Here is a 16,115-nt window from a genome sequence, read left to right on the forward strand (position 1 = left end):
ACCTATCTAACTACCAAGTCAAGCGTGCTTTTTTTAGAAATTTATGTCGTATAGTAATCATCTGTTTCGGCAGCCCGAAGTATTTCTATATGAATGTCAAGTTTTAAGCACAGAATTACGAACTTCATATTGCAGCATTAATAATTAGGTACTTTTGGTTTTTTACCGGGTGCGAATTTTAAAATTCAAATAACAGAAGCCAATAAATTATATATTAAACTATTGCTAATGTGAAATTTATACCTAAGTACCTAAAGAAGAATAGTGCATTTGAAAGCTCCTAGTTTTTAGTTGAAATGGCGCAAACCGAGAAGAAGTTGTACCCAAACTGTGATGCCAACGTGTGGCTGCGCTCCTGCGAGGAGGAGGTCACCGAGCCCTTGGAAGGCAAGATTACAGGTAGGTAATGAAACGATGATACTCAACGGCCTACTAAAAATGAATGACAACGAGAGACACAAATCACGATCACTATACCCCTACCTGTATCGAATAGGAGGAAACTATCGCCGATATTTTTCACCACAATCTTAAGAATTTATTTCCCAAAAAAATAAAAACTTAGTAAACACAATCGAGTGAAACAATACCACGATCAATACTTTCCCAATAATGCATTTTGTAAAGCTGTATGGCATTACCCTTGCAGCGTGACACGCGCGACGCCGTTTCTATCGCGCGAAAAGCTATTGCTGTCCCGTTTCACGTCATAATAAAAAGTGAAACAGCGATAGATTTTCGCGCGATAAAATTGGCGCCGCGCGTGCTGGGCTGAGGGGGAAGACCGGGATTTACCAATGGGATGGTAGGCTGCAGATGTTACTCCAGATAACCAAAAAACTTTGTATACCCTGGATTATTTGTTCTTCAAATCCCTGCTGATAGACTACCAAACAAACAATTATGTCCACTAAGTAAATGTTAGCGAAAGCAAACGCAGTAAATAAGAACAAACTATTTGAAGAATTTACTGCAGATTTCCTTTGTAGGGAACGAAACCCATAATAAATCAACCATACCACTCTTACCATAAAGTTTAAGCCATACTAAACAAATATTTCCGAATCACTATAACTTCCCAAAGTTTCACCGGACTCAATCTAAATATACTTAACACCCCTCTTTTTCAGGGGAAATCCCCAGCTGGCTGCAAGGGACGCTGTTGCGGAATGGTCCCGGCAGCCTCAAGGTTGGCTCCATGAGATTCCAGCATCTGTTTGACAGCTCAGCTCTGCTCCACCGGTGAGAATTCCAGATCAAGGTCACAAAAATGCTACAGAAGAGGATCTTTAAGTCAGTCCATCCCTCATTGCTTGGTGTTTGTCCAGCTTACAGGTCCCGTGGTTAAGAAATGATAAAGCGACTCTTGTCTCACCTCAGAGGGAAATCTTAATAAACTTTGATCATAGTGCTTACCTACTATAAACTGCGTACCAAATTTGAAAGTGCTACTGAACATTTCGAGAAGAATAAAGCTTTTTTTAAAAGAAATGCGAATTGACTTCGAATATTACGTAGGTAAACTCAAAAAAAGTGATAAATAATAACAAATCTAAAAGAGAAATGCAGTTCGATATCGAAACCCCCTTTAGAATTAGTCCAATAACTAGTTTACAATATAATTTTACTTATGGGTCGAGTATAGAGCATTCTATTTATTGAAATTGCTCCCAAGTCGATAGAAATTTACTACATCTATCTTAAATGCCGCAAATAAATTGACAGCAATCATCACCCATCAGGTATTGAAACTATTGAGGACATATCTCTTGATAATTGACGATAATCGCTAAATGCTTGACAACAACCTACAAAGAGCATTAGCTAATTGACGTCTACCTGAGTCCAGCAATTACTGGTTAATAAGCTTCGTTTGCTGAGGTAACTACACTAACAAATCTAGATTATCCTAATCAATAATCAGGAGTCTGATGAGTATTTAGACCCACTTTCCCCTGCCACTTTATTTATATGATGTGTTTGTAAGTGTTGGTTGGATACTTCAATCTTTATCCTATATTTTAGGCTGTCTGTTTTTGAGTTTGTCTTAAATAATTAAGCCGCTATCGGAGAGCTGAACTCCCTCCCCCTGATTATAAAATCGGCCCCCAAGGAAGCACCCTTAATAGTTACCATAGCAAAAGGTGCAGTTACGTAATTCTTGAAATATGTAATATCAACGCAGGCGCCGCGCCGTCCATACTACTCCAGACAATTAATGTTAAAATTTAAAATTTGTAAATTGATATTTCGAGACATTCCACACGCGAAGGCAGGAACGGACAAAGGCTTATTTATACTAATTATTCTCTTGTCCAGATTCGCGATCCACGATGGCAGCGTGACATACCAATGCCGGTTTCTCCGCTCCAACACTTTCAAGAAGAACCGCGCTGCAGACCGCATCGTGGTCACGGAGTTTGGAACCAAAGCAGTGCCTGATCCTTGTCACACTATCTTTGATAGGTAAGAAGAGGTAGTATATCTAGATCCACAGCGGACACAGAAGTCAATTTCCTGCTTCACAATAACTTAACATTATAATTTTTTGATATATACTATCATAGTTGTAAGTGCTTGGCTAAAAGCCATCCTTTGGAAGCAAAGGAAAACCCAGTTTAATCTTAATCTTAACCTAGACATCAACGAATTAAACAATTTCGAAAGTAAAGTTAGATTTATTACATTTAAGTAGTGAGTTAATGGAAATTGGAACGTGTTATGAGGTTTTCAAACGCTTGTACTATTGCAGAGTTGCAGCGGTATTCAAACCTGGGGAATCATTGTCAGACAACGCCATGATATCCCTCTACCCCTTCGGAGACGAAATGTATGCATTCACTGAAGGTCCGGTGATTCACAGGTGGGTTCCATAAGTCTTATATCATCACCAGTTAAATATTTATTTGAAACAGTTTAACAAATTTACTGATGAGTCGAACTCTTGACAGTAAAATTTAAGTTTTCAGTTCTGGAAGTGCGATATATTTCTTGGAATCTGTACGCTTTTTTTAATTCCAGAGTGGACCCAGTAACCTTGGACACTTTGGAGAGGAAAAATCTAATGAACAGCGTGGCGCTGGTCAACCACACCTCCCACCCACACGTCATGCCAAATGGTATTCATTTGAAATAATTTGAAATACCTACCTATTTCTTCGTTCGTTTAACTATTATAAACCACACTGGAGGTCGATTCACGAATGTTGATCAATACATACATACATAAAAACACGACTATATCCCTTGCGGGGTAGACGGAGCCAATAGTCTTGAAAAGACTGATAGGACACGTTCAGCTGCTAGGCTTAATGATACAAATGAGATTCAAATAGTGATAGGTTGCTAGCCCATCGCCTTACAGAAGAATCCCAAAATTATAAGCCCAACCCTTAGTCGCCTTTTACGACTTTCATGGAAAAGAGATGGAGTAGACCAATTCTTTTCTTCATAGACGCCTGGAACCACACGGTACGTTGATCTATAAGGCATAGTAACTCATTTGTAGTACCTTCACTTCCTCACACTTGTCTGTTCACTTCAGGTTCCCCATGGTTAAATGTCACACCGTTTTTATCTTATTATTTTTCAGGCGATGTCTACAACTTGGGGATGTCTATCGTCAAAGGACGACTGAAGCATGTGATTGTTAAATTTCCCTTTATAGAAAAAGGTAGGTGTTCAAATCTGTAATATTGAAGACAAGAAATATTTTATTACAAAAATCTCTTAGTAATATTTAAAATGGTAACGGAAGAACTGTGCGAATCAAATAAAAAAGATTTTAATATTCTCTAATGTGGACTTTTAATATTCTCAAATGTGGAATTTGCACTAAGTTTTCTGTTATTTTTGAAACTGTAATAATGAATTTATTATGAAGCTACGTGTTCTTGCCTTCCTAGGAGACATGTTCGCAAACGCTCAAATAGTGGCAAGCGTGAAACCGAAATGGCCTCTACACCCGTCATACATGCACACATTCGGTAAGTTATATTTTAAATTAATCTGTAAAATGAACAAGTAAGAGAAAGGCTAATAAACTTGGGATTCTTGGCTAGCAATTTAACCTGACGCTATTTGAATTAAAATCCCATCTTAGGCCTAACCTTTCAGTCTTTCCAAGACTGTTGGCTTTACCAACCATGCTAGGTATAGACGTGATTATATACGAGTATGTATGGAGAACATTAAACACATCCTAGGTCAGGTTTAATAAAATAAATATTAATTTCTATGTACCTTTTATGGTTATGTTTTTACGAAACTCTGAGCGCGGCATCTTTATACTTTACGGGAATCATAAAGAACTTTTTATTGACACAGGCATCACTGACAACTTCTTCGTGATGGTAGAGCAGCCGCTGTCGGTAGCCCTGGTCAGCATGGTCAAGAACCAGCTCGCGAATGAACCACTCGCCTCCAGTCTTCATTGGTACCCTGACCATGAGGTATTCATACACTTGTTACAACATTGACATCTCTGGGGAACAATTTTCTGGCCAAAACCGCGTCCGGCGAACCAAGGTTGGGCAGACCTTATAAAACCTGGCTTTAAAGCTACCAAGCATCGCTTACACTGTTGCGTGCTTATTTAAAAACTAAAGAAGTTGCAGACCTCTTAACAAATAAACAAATTAAAAGCAGTGATTAACAACTTACCAAAATTCTTATTGAAATTAAAATTGTGTAGCACTTTAGGTTCAACATACTAAGTATTTCTAACTTGCAAAATATTCTCATTGACGGCTGCGGACATAAAGTGTGAACTATTTTAATTGTGTATGTGATATAGAAGCTGAGAAAGAATAAATAAATATAAATTTCTTCCGTATTTACGAATGAATAGCAATCTGTCCATACCTATCTGCCCTATTTTATGTAATTTCCAGACCCACATAATTCTCCTGAGTAGAAAAGATGGCAATGAGTGGAAGCGGTTCCGCACGGTCCCCCTGTTCTTCCTTCACATCATCAATTGCTACGAGAAGGACGGCGAGCTGGTGGTAGACCTCTGTGCCTACAAGGATGCTAAGGCTTTGGACGCGATGTATATACAAGCCATCGAGGTAGGTATTATTAAGAAATCATTACATTTACTTGCTTAAACTATAACTTATAGCTTAACTTATAACTTGGGTACAACTTGGAATGCGGATGAGAAAAATAAGCCTGCGTATTTTCGTAAATAGGAACTTGTTTAATTTAATCATGTTTTTTTCGTGGACTGAATGCACAAAACGTTGAATTTTTTATAATTACAAACAGTAGCTGAATGTGGCTCTTTAATCTTTTAAAAACTGTTGGCTCTGTCTCCTATTTTTTTAAAAATAATGACATGATATTATGAATGAATCGAATAAACATAAGATGACCAAACAGACTGCCCTTAGTAGCACCATGCATTCACAACGTTCATCTGCTTAGAATCCAAATACTCAGTAGTAAGTTAAACTTGATACCAATCCTGTCTTTAATCCCAATTTGAGAGCTGAGCAGTTTATTGGAAAGCTAATTTCGATTTCCATCTTTCAATCATTACTCCTTATTAAGGAGCCTTTTAGTGGTAGGTACCTTAGTCGAAACGTCAATTTTTCTAAACATTTTCAGACAATGCAAAGTAACGCCGACTACGCAGAATGGTTCCGAGGTCGCCCCAAACGAATTGTGGTCCCGTTAGATGCTCCCAGCCGGAGCCGAGTGGAGCCCAAGTTACTGGCTGACCTTGGCTGCGAAACCCCGAGGATTCACTATGATCTTTACAACGGTAATTATCATTTTTACAACTCTTTTTTCTTTTCTATCCGTAGTTGCCGCGACATACCTATCTCGCCTTCCAAGAACCATTTATTTTATTTGAACGGTTTTCATCATTCTTAAGTTTGTCTCTATCGTTGTCGATATTATCATCTGTACCTACCCATTATTTTATGGTCCACATTATATATCTCAACTTTCCAGGAACATCTTTTCTTTTCTGGCTCTCTGTTTCTAAGCGTTTTCTGGTTGCAACCTAGTGTAGTGCTTCGGATCTCGGGGTCCGCCTTCCGATTTTTCTCTCCCCTTTGCCCGCTCTTGCGTCCACAGTTTGACTTGCATACTATCATTCAATTGGCTCCATCAAAATGGCACGGCTAGACATCTGTTCCCCAGATAGCCTGCATGCTTCCGCAAGACGTGACCGTACCAATGTAGATGGCTTCCCTGTATTTTGTCGGCTTTGGTGACAAAGCAGACAAAATACAAGGACATGAACACTCGAATGGCTTTCTTTATTCATTATCGCTGTTATATTATCACGAATGCCTCTGAATCTATGCTCTGAAATATTTTTATAGTGTTACACTTTATAAAATTATACTTAGATCAAGATCAAGGAAAATTACTTAGTCCATGTCATTGTTGCGGACACGTAAGTGTATCGTCATAAATTTGCTCGAACATGTGGTAAATTAATGGTTAGGATCGAAGCAAATTTCACTCGCGTATACATTAACAATGATAATTAGCCTAATGAAATGGATGTTCAACAATAAGTATTTCCCAATAAGCAAATTTTTTTACCACCATTAGAAATCTAATTGCCTTCATAAGCTATCATTATTAAATTAAAATATTATATTGATAATATTATAAATTTTTCATAAAATAATGTTAACACCTTTTCACAGGTCGTCCTTATCGATACTTTTATGCAATCAGCTCAGATGTCGACGCTGCGAACCCTGGCTTAGTAAGTTCAACTTTTACTTAAATTTTCGGCAGAAACACCTTGGTATAATATAGTCATTCCATCCATAATGCATATCATAACTACTCCATCAATATATCTAAGTTGATGAAACTTCCATTGGATTTAAGGGTTCCGTAAATAGATAACAAAATTTGTGACATCAATGCGTACCTAAATACTACGATAAAACCTGTAAACTCCTAGGTTAGATTTGCCGCCCCTTTAATTTTGATGAAGTATTAATGTTTATATTATTTAGCTTTTCATTTACAGGTAATAAAGGTGGATACATTGACGGGCATTACTAAAACGTGGTGTGAACCCGACAGCTACCCCAGTGAACCAATCTTCGTGCCCTCACCAAATGCTAAGGCAAGAGCAAAAATTATTTATTGACTGATAAAAGACGTAGGCCTTCCCTCGTGTCAATGTTAAATCTTGACTATACCAAGTCAAAAATAACTATTTAGGCAGGTATTTATGCAGTCCCTATTCAGAAAATTTGATGCGAACTTGTAAGTACAGGACCCATTGGTTTGACGTGCTTCCGAGGAACAGACCTGGACTGGAAAGGAATGGCTAATAAAGTTGTGATTCTCCTGGTAAGCGATTGACTTGCAGCCTGTCATTATTTGAATTTCAATACCATAATTAAACCGCACAGCTGAACGTGGCCCTTCAGCCTTTTCAAGACTGTTGGTTATGTCTACCCCCATGGAATATGGACGTGATTATATCTATGTTTGTTAATAAAATTAATAAGGACTTATAAAGACCTTACATGTGCACGTTTTCTTTCTCTTAAATCTTAGCGTGTTCTTAGTTGCACCCTCCACCGTCCATCCGTTCTGTGTTAATTTATTAGGTATTTTGTCTCTGGTAGGATGAAGACGAGGGGGTGTTAATCAGCGCCGTAGTTTCCTCACGGGAGGTTCGCTCCGTGGATCTCATCGTGCTGGACGCGCGCACTATGTTGGAGATCGCACGCGCACAATTCATCACACCGTCGGAAGTTCCCAAGTGTCTTCATGGCTGGTTTTTGCCGGAAAGACAGAGTGCCGCCACGATAAAATAGGAGCAGTCGATCGAAGAAATGACCACACAGTGGAATGTAGGTTTTAAGATTGATATAGCACAATGAGAGATTACTAATGATAGTTATAAGTAGTATAGGGCTCGTTAGTAATAATATTGACATTATATTATGTAGGTCATCTTTATGCCCAGTATTTTTATTTAATTTACTTTTTTATTATTATTGAAAAAATAAAAGAAATATACAAGTTCTCTTAACGATTTTGGTAAGTACAGTAAGGTACATGCAGGTACTAGAATTATTATTGTAGGTAATTTTCAAATTTTCAATTAAAATGTTAATAAAATAGTTTTATGTTTGAGTGATTACTGTACGTAATGTGCCCATTACAGAAAAAAAAGAACATAAAATGTATCTATCAAATTAACGGCTGTTTTATTTTATACCCCAAAGCAAAGGCCGCGTCCTCGTAAGGTCGAGTAAAGAGGTTGACAACGTACGAACAACAGGAAAAACTGCTTAGTATTTTATGTCTTATTTAACAACGACCTTATTTATTGTTGTTTAAAACCAGCTACATTTTAACAAATTGTTTGCGTAGTTTAGAAGAACGTAAATAATCTAAAGGTGTATGATAGAAGGTAACTGACTGAAAACACTGACCAAATTTTCTCGCGAGGACTTTAATAAAGTTTTATTTTTTAATACTGCATTTTGGGGCTCCAAAGCCAATCCACATCAATCAATATACAATCCTCTACACCATTGTTCCTGTATAACCAAAGTCCAGGATTGAGAAGTCAGGGAAACACAATTTCAATCTTATTGTACTATGGCATAAGTATTTGGTTACACCTAGGTTAAGATCATTTTTCTGTTAATTACATCATTTTGTTGGAACTCGTGGAATGAACGTATTAGGTATACTAACCATTTCTTATACACAATCTATCAGAAACAATGTAGTTCCCAGTGAAATTTTTTAACTTATCGTTTCTTCGTCATCCTTATAACCCACCAATTTCCTCGATAAATTCCATAATTCATTAGCTTTTCTCACATCCTTCGCACCTCGCGGCAGAGGCATTTCCTTGCAATCGGAATAAAACTTTCCAGACACATTATCCATTTCTTTAGCCACTGCCAAGTAAATGGGAGTCTGCGCTCCTTCCATGGCACTTCTTGGAGTCAACCAACACAAAACTCTGAATAAAACCCTATTCAGTAAAGGTGATTCATTTGCAATGTTTGTATATATATTCCCTGGATGAACAGCATTCACCACCACACCCGTATCCTTCATTCGCCTCGTTAATTCTACACAGAATAATAATTCGCAAAATTTACTATTTGCGTAAGTTTTGAAATCTGAATAATATTTTTGTCTATTTATTTTGGCGGCATCGAAATCTCCTAAATAGGCGGCTATGGAGCTTAACATCACTATTCTACTTGGTTGGGACTTCTTGAGCATAGGCAGCAAAAGCATTGTAAGCAAGAAGGTACCAAAATAGTTAACCTGCATTTCTTTGACTATGCCGTCGGCAGTATGCTGGTTGCCCAAGCAGACTCCAGCAGCGTTATTCACCAATACGTGAAGATGTTTCTCCGTGTTTACTATATATTGGCAGAAGTTTCTAATGGACTTCAACGATGCAAGGTCTAATTGTTTAAATATGACGTCATCATTCCCTGTATCCTTGGCCAGTGATGCAGCCACCATCACGCCTCGTTCTTCATTCCTAGATGCAATGATCACGCGTGCCCGTCTCTTGGCCAACCCTTTTGCAATCTCATACCCTATTCCAGCACTTCCACCAGTCACTATAACGACTTTTCCAGTCATCATTTCGTTTGATTTACATATCGCTATATTTGCGCGCAAGTAAGACCGAAGAAGGAAAATAAATGTAAAGAAAAACAAGATAATAGGTAAAATCATGTTGGCGGACAAAATACTTGTGTCTGGCAAACTGACTGTTCATATGGCTCTTGAAATTACGGTCACGTCACTTTATATACGTAAGTAGGTACCTAGATACTTTAGCAAAATCAGTACACTTAATGGAACAAAGTAAACTGTGCAGGGTCATGTCGAAGTCAACGAGGTGAACTCGTAAAATCGCTACAGTTAACTGTAATATTAGGTAGATTAAGTGCGTGCGTGTTATTTTATGACGCTGTAGCCTGTAATAAAGACAGATTTGTATATGTTCTGTACTAACTAGATACTTACAGGTGAACATCACGTTTATTTTTTTCCGGACTATTGGCTCTGTCTACCCTGTAAGGGATAAAGAAGTGATTATATGTAGTATCTTAAGTATGTTTTTTTATGACGGTCATGTTGAGAAATCAACTTTTTCTGATTGGATTTAGTAGGAACTTACTTTGAAGCTAACTCGATCTATGTAATTTTTCCCGTATCAACTTATATGTTTATTTCTGTACCTACATAGGTAGGCACTTAAGTATTTGGTTTATAGGTAATTATTACCTATGTATTTTTTATTTTAGGTACATAGGTACATATCCCTTCAGTCAAGTCTATTTGCCTTGCGGGGTAGACAAAGCCAACAGTCTTGAAAAGACTGAAAAGTTCATCACGTTCATCTATACGTTATTCTACTCTTTCCTGGTGAAAGGTAAACTTAAACGAACTAGCTTACTTGAAAAGATTTATGAATTTGAGAATCTAAAAGAATAATACGAGTTTACATAACTCAAAATAAATGTAGCATGTTATGAAGAGAGTAATTATTATGGTTTGCAGATAGTGGAAAGAAGTCTCTGCCTTCTGTCTATCACACCGGGAAAGGGGCGTGAGGATGTATGACTACTGCTTTGTGTATGAGTGCCATTAAAATCAGGTCTATATTCCTCACGTAGGAGACAGAGCCTTTAGTAATAATCCTTGAAGGCCACGTTTATTTGTAAGATAGATAATGAGATTCAGTTAGGTATGTGAGTTTACTTTTGTTTTGCTTCACGTTTATTAGAATGGACAACTATCATATATCAATATTGTAAAAAATATTTAATGGGTTCTACCTTTTAGAGTATCGACTTAATTTATAAAAGTTGAAAGTTTGGATAGATAGTGTACTCAAGCTACAGTACATCATGCATGTTCTACCAGTGCTAAAATTAATTAAAAAACCTGCAAAATGTAAACAAGTGTCAATGTCAGTTTTTGTCGTGTCACTGTCATTTACATTATTTATTTTGACATTGACATTCTTTCCAATGTAAAGAAGAAAAGAAGCCAAAACATAGGTAGGTAAATTAAGTAAGAATATTTTTATTTTAAAGAAGATTATGTACCTACGTAGTAATAATCAATATTTCAATTAATAACAGGAAAGCGTTACTAAACAAAACAATAATATAAAATCTATTAGTATCATTTCTTTATATATTTCCTTGAATGAAATAGAAGTGGACGGTTTCACTGCTACTGTTTGTTTTAGGTGTTTTTGGCAATTGAAAATAGCAGCTATATTTGCTGAAAGCATATCACAATGGCAGATATTTTGGATATATTGGACATTGAGATGCCTGGGGCGTCTGAAGTCAGCAGGGACAGTATAATTCACGGAGATAAAGCGAAAAAGAAATATGTTACTGCAAAGGCTGTGAAACGACCTGAGGGCATGCATCGAGAAGTATTCGCACTCCTGTATAATGACTCTAACAAGGAACTTCCTCCTATGTTGCCAACTGATACGGGTAAAAATTGTACTTGTTCTTACAATCAATTACAGATATATCCAATCCCAGGCTTATGACAACAATACCAACTCCAAGATTGTGGCCCTAAACTGTCCCTGGGTTCTTCTTCAACAGGGATTACCATGGAAAGTTTATGTACATACAATCATACATACTACCACGTCTGTTTCCCATTGGGGTAGACAACAAACCTGGTTATCTTATATATTATTTTCCAAGAGTAGCTTTTCTGAAAAGAAAATATTCATTACTATTTAACTGTCTTAATTTTTGGTTGGAAAAAATATTTTATTCCATATTTTTTCAGGCAAGGCATACAAACAAACGAAAGCGAAGTTGGGAATGCGGAAGGTGAGAAAATGGGTGTGGGCACCATTCACAAACCCCGCACGCACAGACAACGCTGTGTTCTACCATTGGAAGAGAGCTGCCGATGAAGCGAAGGAATATCCATTTGCACAGTTTAATAAAGTGAGTTTTGACACTTTAACTTTAAGATGTAGTGTGAATTTATTTATCTATTTAGAGATGTAAATAAATTAATGATGTTAATAAAGTAAGTTTCTAGTGGCAACAGTACAGACATTCTTTGATAAGATGTCATCATTTGAATCTCAATTAGTATTTGAGAAATAACTTTCTTCATGATGTAAATATAAATAATGGCCTCTTTGATCAATTATAAAAAAAACATTCCTAGTTTAAACCAGCATATAGGTTTTATCCGTGACCTAGACTTCAAGCAAACATTATATTACCTTTTTACAGCCTTAAAAAAGGTGGTTTTCAGATTTACCTGTATCTATGTACATAAGTATGTTTTTCCGAGATTATGTCCCAGTTCGCTGTGCTGATTTTGATGCGGTTTTCAGGAAAATGATTTTTACACTTGGGAGAAAGTTTTAGATCTTTAATCCTTTAAAAAAAGGAGGCAGTTGTCTTTTTACAAAAGTTCAATAACTTTTGTAAAAAGACAACTGCCTCCTTTTTTTTACCTACTTATATCGATATAATTTTAATTGTAGCAAGTCTCAGTACCTTCATATTCAGAATCTGAATACAACCAATACCTGAAGTCTGAAGATTGGAGTCAAGCCGAGACTGATCATTTGATGGACCTCTGTCAGCGGTTCGATCTCAGATTCATTGTGATACACGACCGATGGGACCGGGCCGCGTTCCGGGACAGAAGTGTGGAGGATTTGAAAGAGAGATATTACAATATATGTGCTATATTGAGCAAGGTAAAGTCTTATTTATGAAATTTTATGTGCTGTGAGCGATACCTATAAGCTCATGCTGAGGTGGCCAAATAATGTGACGTTTAGATATAGGTAGAATATTTAAAAATCCATAGAATATCGACAACCTTTATTAGGACTAGTTTATGAAATTATCTCAATCATATGAATTTCAATTTTGAATTGAATTAGAGCATGTGGATTTAGCTATTGACACGAGATCCTTCTAACCAAAGGATAGCAAGCTACTTGGTGAGCGCTGAAGTAGACCAAAGGAGAAGATGCGGTGCGCGCGCACGCGCTTATGTTGGCCTCCCGGGGGTATAATTAATAGGAGGTTTGTTGGGAAAATCAGATGATACAAATTGAGCTTTATTTTCAGGTAAAAACAAATCCATGGTCCAACACAAGCACAATGGTAAATGGTGAAAAGCGAGTTTATCACTACGACGCCGAACATGAGAGGAAGAGGAAGGAACAACTGCGGAGATTATTTGAAAGGACACAGGAACAGGTGATTTGCAAGTTTATAGTTTTTATGATAGATTGCTGCTTTTTACAATAGACTTTCTTAAATATACAGAAAAGAAATAGAAATAATTGATGCCGAAATTAAAAAATGCAGTTAATGTTATATAATGCCGTTTATTATTGCGAGATTCACTTCTGTTCGCAACACTACGTTTACCCTGGCAACACCGTCGATTGCGCCTCTAGGCTATACAATGTATTGCCAACACTTCACAGTAATTTATTTCCATTAATTCCACAGATCGACGAAGAGCAGATGCTGTTAGCGGAATTAAAGAAAATCGAAGCCAGGAAGCGGGAAAGGGAACGGAAGACTCAGGATCTGCAAAAACTTATATCCAGGGCGGACAGTGGTAACGTGACGGCAAACAACCACGTAGCCAATAACAACGAGGCCGCTGGCACCCTGGCCAACACGCCCAATGCTGCGAGGCGGCACGACAAGAAGCTGCAGAAGAAGAAGTTGACCACGCAGCAGAGGCCGGTTAGAGCGGTCGAGGCTGTGGTAAGATTATTAAAAGATTTAATTTTTTTTTTTTTTTTGTAACTGTTAATATAAAGTTAGCTGTTTTTCTTGCCTAATTGGAATAGGATACTACTTTATAATTAAATTAATCGTTAATCTTACTTTAGGTTTAGGTTAAGCCTACAAACTTGGGATTCTTCTTTTAGGCGATGGGCTAGCAACCTGTCACTATTTGAATCTCAATTCTATCATTAAGCCAAATAGCTGAACGTGGCCAGTTAGTCGTCAAGACTGTTGGCTCTGTCTACCCCGCATGGGATATAGACGTGACCATATATATGTATGTTAATCTTACCCACCATTCTAGATAAAAAAAATCTCATAAATACAATAATTAATTATAATTCATCTTTCCAAGTTTCCAGTAGCGCTTACACTGTCTACAGCGTTATTTTTTAAAAACCAACAAAGTACTTTTTAATGGGTAAGTAAGGAATTAATGGCTTTGTCCAAATTGCAGACAGTGGAATGGTCTGGCATCAAGTTTCCCGAGGCGCGCGGCGCGGGAGTTTCTCTTCGTTCTCAGCGCATGAAGCTGCCGCCCGGAGTCGGTCGGAAAGCTAAAGCCATTGAGCAGGAACTTCGGCTTCTCAATATTGGTAAGTCTTGTACTAAGTCCTAGTGTTGGTCCAGGTCGTGTACTCGAGCGTCTGGAGAGGAGCCCGGGGTTCGCCTTATCGGATACAAGCAAATCGAGCCCTTACACCGCGACATTGCAAGGGAACCTAGCACATATTGGATACTATAAAAACACAGGTTTTGATATACCTTTTTGCTGTCAAGTCAAAACTTCTGCAGCTTTAAGAATAGCTAAGATTTATTTTCAAAATTGGATGCAAGGTATCACTTATTGAAGTCAACATAACTTAAACACAGATTGAGTAAGCCTCGAAAGTATATTCAAGGCTTGTGTTACGAGATATTAACTCAACGATACTATAATCTATAATACGAGTAAATACTTATATAGATACACATCCAAGACCCATGCCAATTAGAAAAATTTCGTTTCTCATCATTCCCTGATCGGGATTCGAACCCGGGACTTAATGTGTTACAGACAAGCGCGCTACTGCTGCGCCGTCAAAAAATGAATTCAAAACCTATTAAATTTCTTTCAGACGTGTCACCGACGCCTACAGAAGCTATTTGCAAACATTTCAATGACCTAAGATCGGACCTAGCTCTGGTGTTGGACTTGAAGAGTGCGCTGGTGTCGTGTGAGTTTGAGCTGCAGGCTTTGAGGCATCAATATGAAGCTGTCAATCCAGGAAAAGTGAGTTTCATGTTCTCACAAATTTAATTAAACTAATCATCTTACTCCTTATGGGTTAGACAGAGCCAACAATATCGTACAGCGTATAAAGATCACTTCACTAAGTTGTTGATTTTTAAGTTGTTTTGTATCAGAAATATGGTGACAGTAGGAAGACATTTGGTTTTTGCCAATATTGTAATATGTGCAAGACTGTGAATATTTTCAAAAATATGTACATTTTTTACATACAATCATGTGTTTATCCCTTATGGTGTAGACAAGAGCAAACAGCCCTGTAAAGGTTTACAGGCCATGTTCAGATGTATGACTTAATGGTGGAATAGAGATTCAATTTGTGACAGGTAACTAGCCCATTGCCTAAAAGACGAATCACAAGTTTATTAGCCCTTTGTCGCCTTTTCGACATGGGAAAGAGATGATGTGGTGCTATTGTAAAGTGCAGAACCACTTGGGACATCAGAAACACTTCAGAAGTTCTCTGTCAGACCCAATGGTTGACTGGTAGATAATGCTTCTAGCATTAAGTCTGCCAATTGTGCTGTACATTTGTATTTTGTGCAATGAAGTTTAAATAAATTAAAACATGTTAAGAGAGAAATATATTTCCATTGTTACAGACATTGACGATCCCAGCGTCCATATGCAGTTCTACTGACAATGAAGCAAAACCAATGAGCGAAATAATTGATGTGGTTGGATCTCCAAGTGCTCATAATAGTACAATCTGAGACATTGTAAATATATTGCTTTAGTAATTAAGTGTTCACTTCATATAAACAACAGTCCAACTGAGTAGTTTTACACAGTTTGACTATTGAGAAATGGTAATAAAATATAAGCTAAATGACAGATAGTATTGTTTAAATTGCCATAGAATAGCAGACTCCTTTCATAGAATTCATATACCATGTGTACAACAGACTACAGCTTCGAAAGAGCCACAGCTCCTCTCGAGAGAAATGAGGACACTTGGAAGATATGTTAATGTTTCCAGCTAAGTTGAACTTAATAAAAAGCCTTACTATATGAAACTCACA

General features: G+C 37.4%; 3 protein-coding genes across 4 annotated transcripts; 2 read left to right on the plus strand and 1 right to left on the minus strand.

Moving 5' to 3' along the window:
• Positions 1-296: 296 nt before the first annotated feature.
• LOC106130832 (carotenoid isomerooxygenase) lies at positions 297-7,808 on the plus strand. Its single transcript, XM_013329763.1, has 13 exons — positions 297-399; positions 1,131-1,242; positions 2,320-2,466; positions 2,753-2,863; positions 3,022-3,119; positions 3,593-3,673; positions 3,906-3,986; positions 4,327-4,451; positions 4,893-5,069; positions 5,611-5,767; positions 6,672-6,733; positions 7,007-7,105; positions 7,617-7,808. Exons 1-13 carry the CDS (start codon positions 297-299, stop codon positions 7,806-7,808), a joined length of 1,545 nt encoding a protein of 514 aa, XP_013185217.1.
• A 943-nt stretch (positions 7,809-8,751) lies between these two features.
• LOC106130833 (retinol dehydrogenase 12-like) lies at positions 8,752-9,615 on the minus strand. Its single transcript, XM_060947729.1, has one exon. The coding sequence runs from the start codon at positions 9,613-9,615 to the stop codon at positions 8,752-8,754; it is 864 nt and encodes a 287-aa protein (XP_060803712.1).
• A 1,390-nt stretch (positions 9,616-11,005) lies between these two features.
• On the plus strand, positions 11,006-15,927 carry LOC106130864 (DNA methyltransferase 1-associated protein 1). 2 transcript variants are annotated; one of them, XM_060947902.1, is made up of 9 exons: positions 11,006-11,045; positions 11,240-11,498; positions 11,809-11,972; positions 12,527-12,745; positions 13,125-13,256; positions 13,515-13,778; positions 14,260-14,398; positions 14,921-15,075; positions 15,696-15,927. In XM_060947902.1, the coding sequence occupies exons 2-9, from the start codon at positions 11,291-11,293 to the stop codon at positions 15,804-15,806; spliced, it is 1,392 nt and encodes a 463-aa protein (XP_060803885.1). In that variant the 5' UTR covers positions 11,006-11,045; positions 11,240-11,290; the 3' UTR covers positions 15,807-15,927. The 2 variants fall into 2 exon arrangements, with proteins under 2 accessions (XP_060803885.1, XP_060803886.1); XM_060947903.1 differs by having other exon boundaries at positions 11,040-11,058.
• Positions 15,928-16,115: the final 188 nt, after the last annotated feature.

Source organism: Amyelois transitella, chromosome 14 (genome assembly GCF_032362555.1).
Source record: "Amyelois transitella isolate CPQ chromosome 14, ilAmyTran1.1, whole genome shotgun sequence".
NCBI classification, from domain to species: domain Eukaryota; kingdom Metazoa; phylum Arthropoda; class Insecta; order Lepidoptera; family Pyralidae; genus Amyelois; species Amyelois transitella.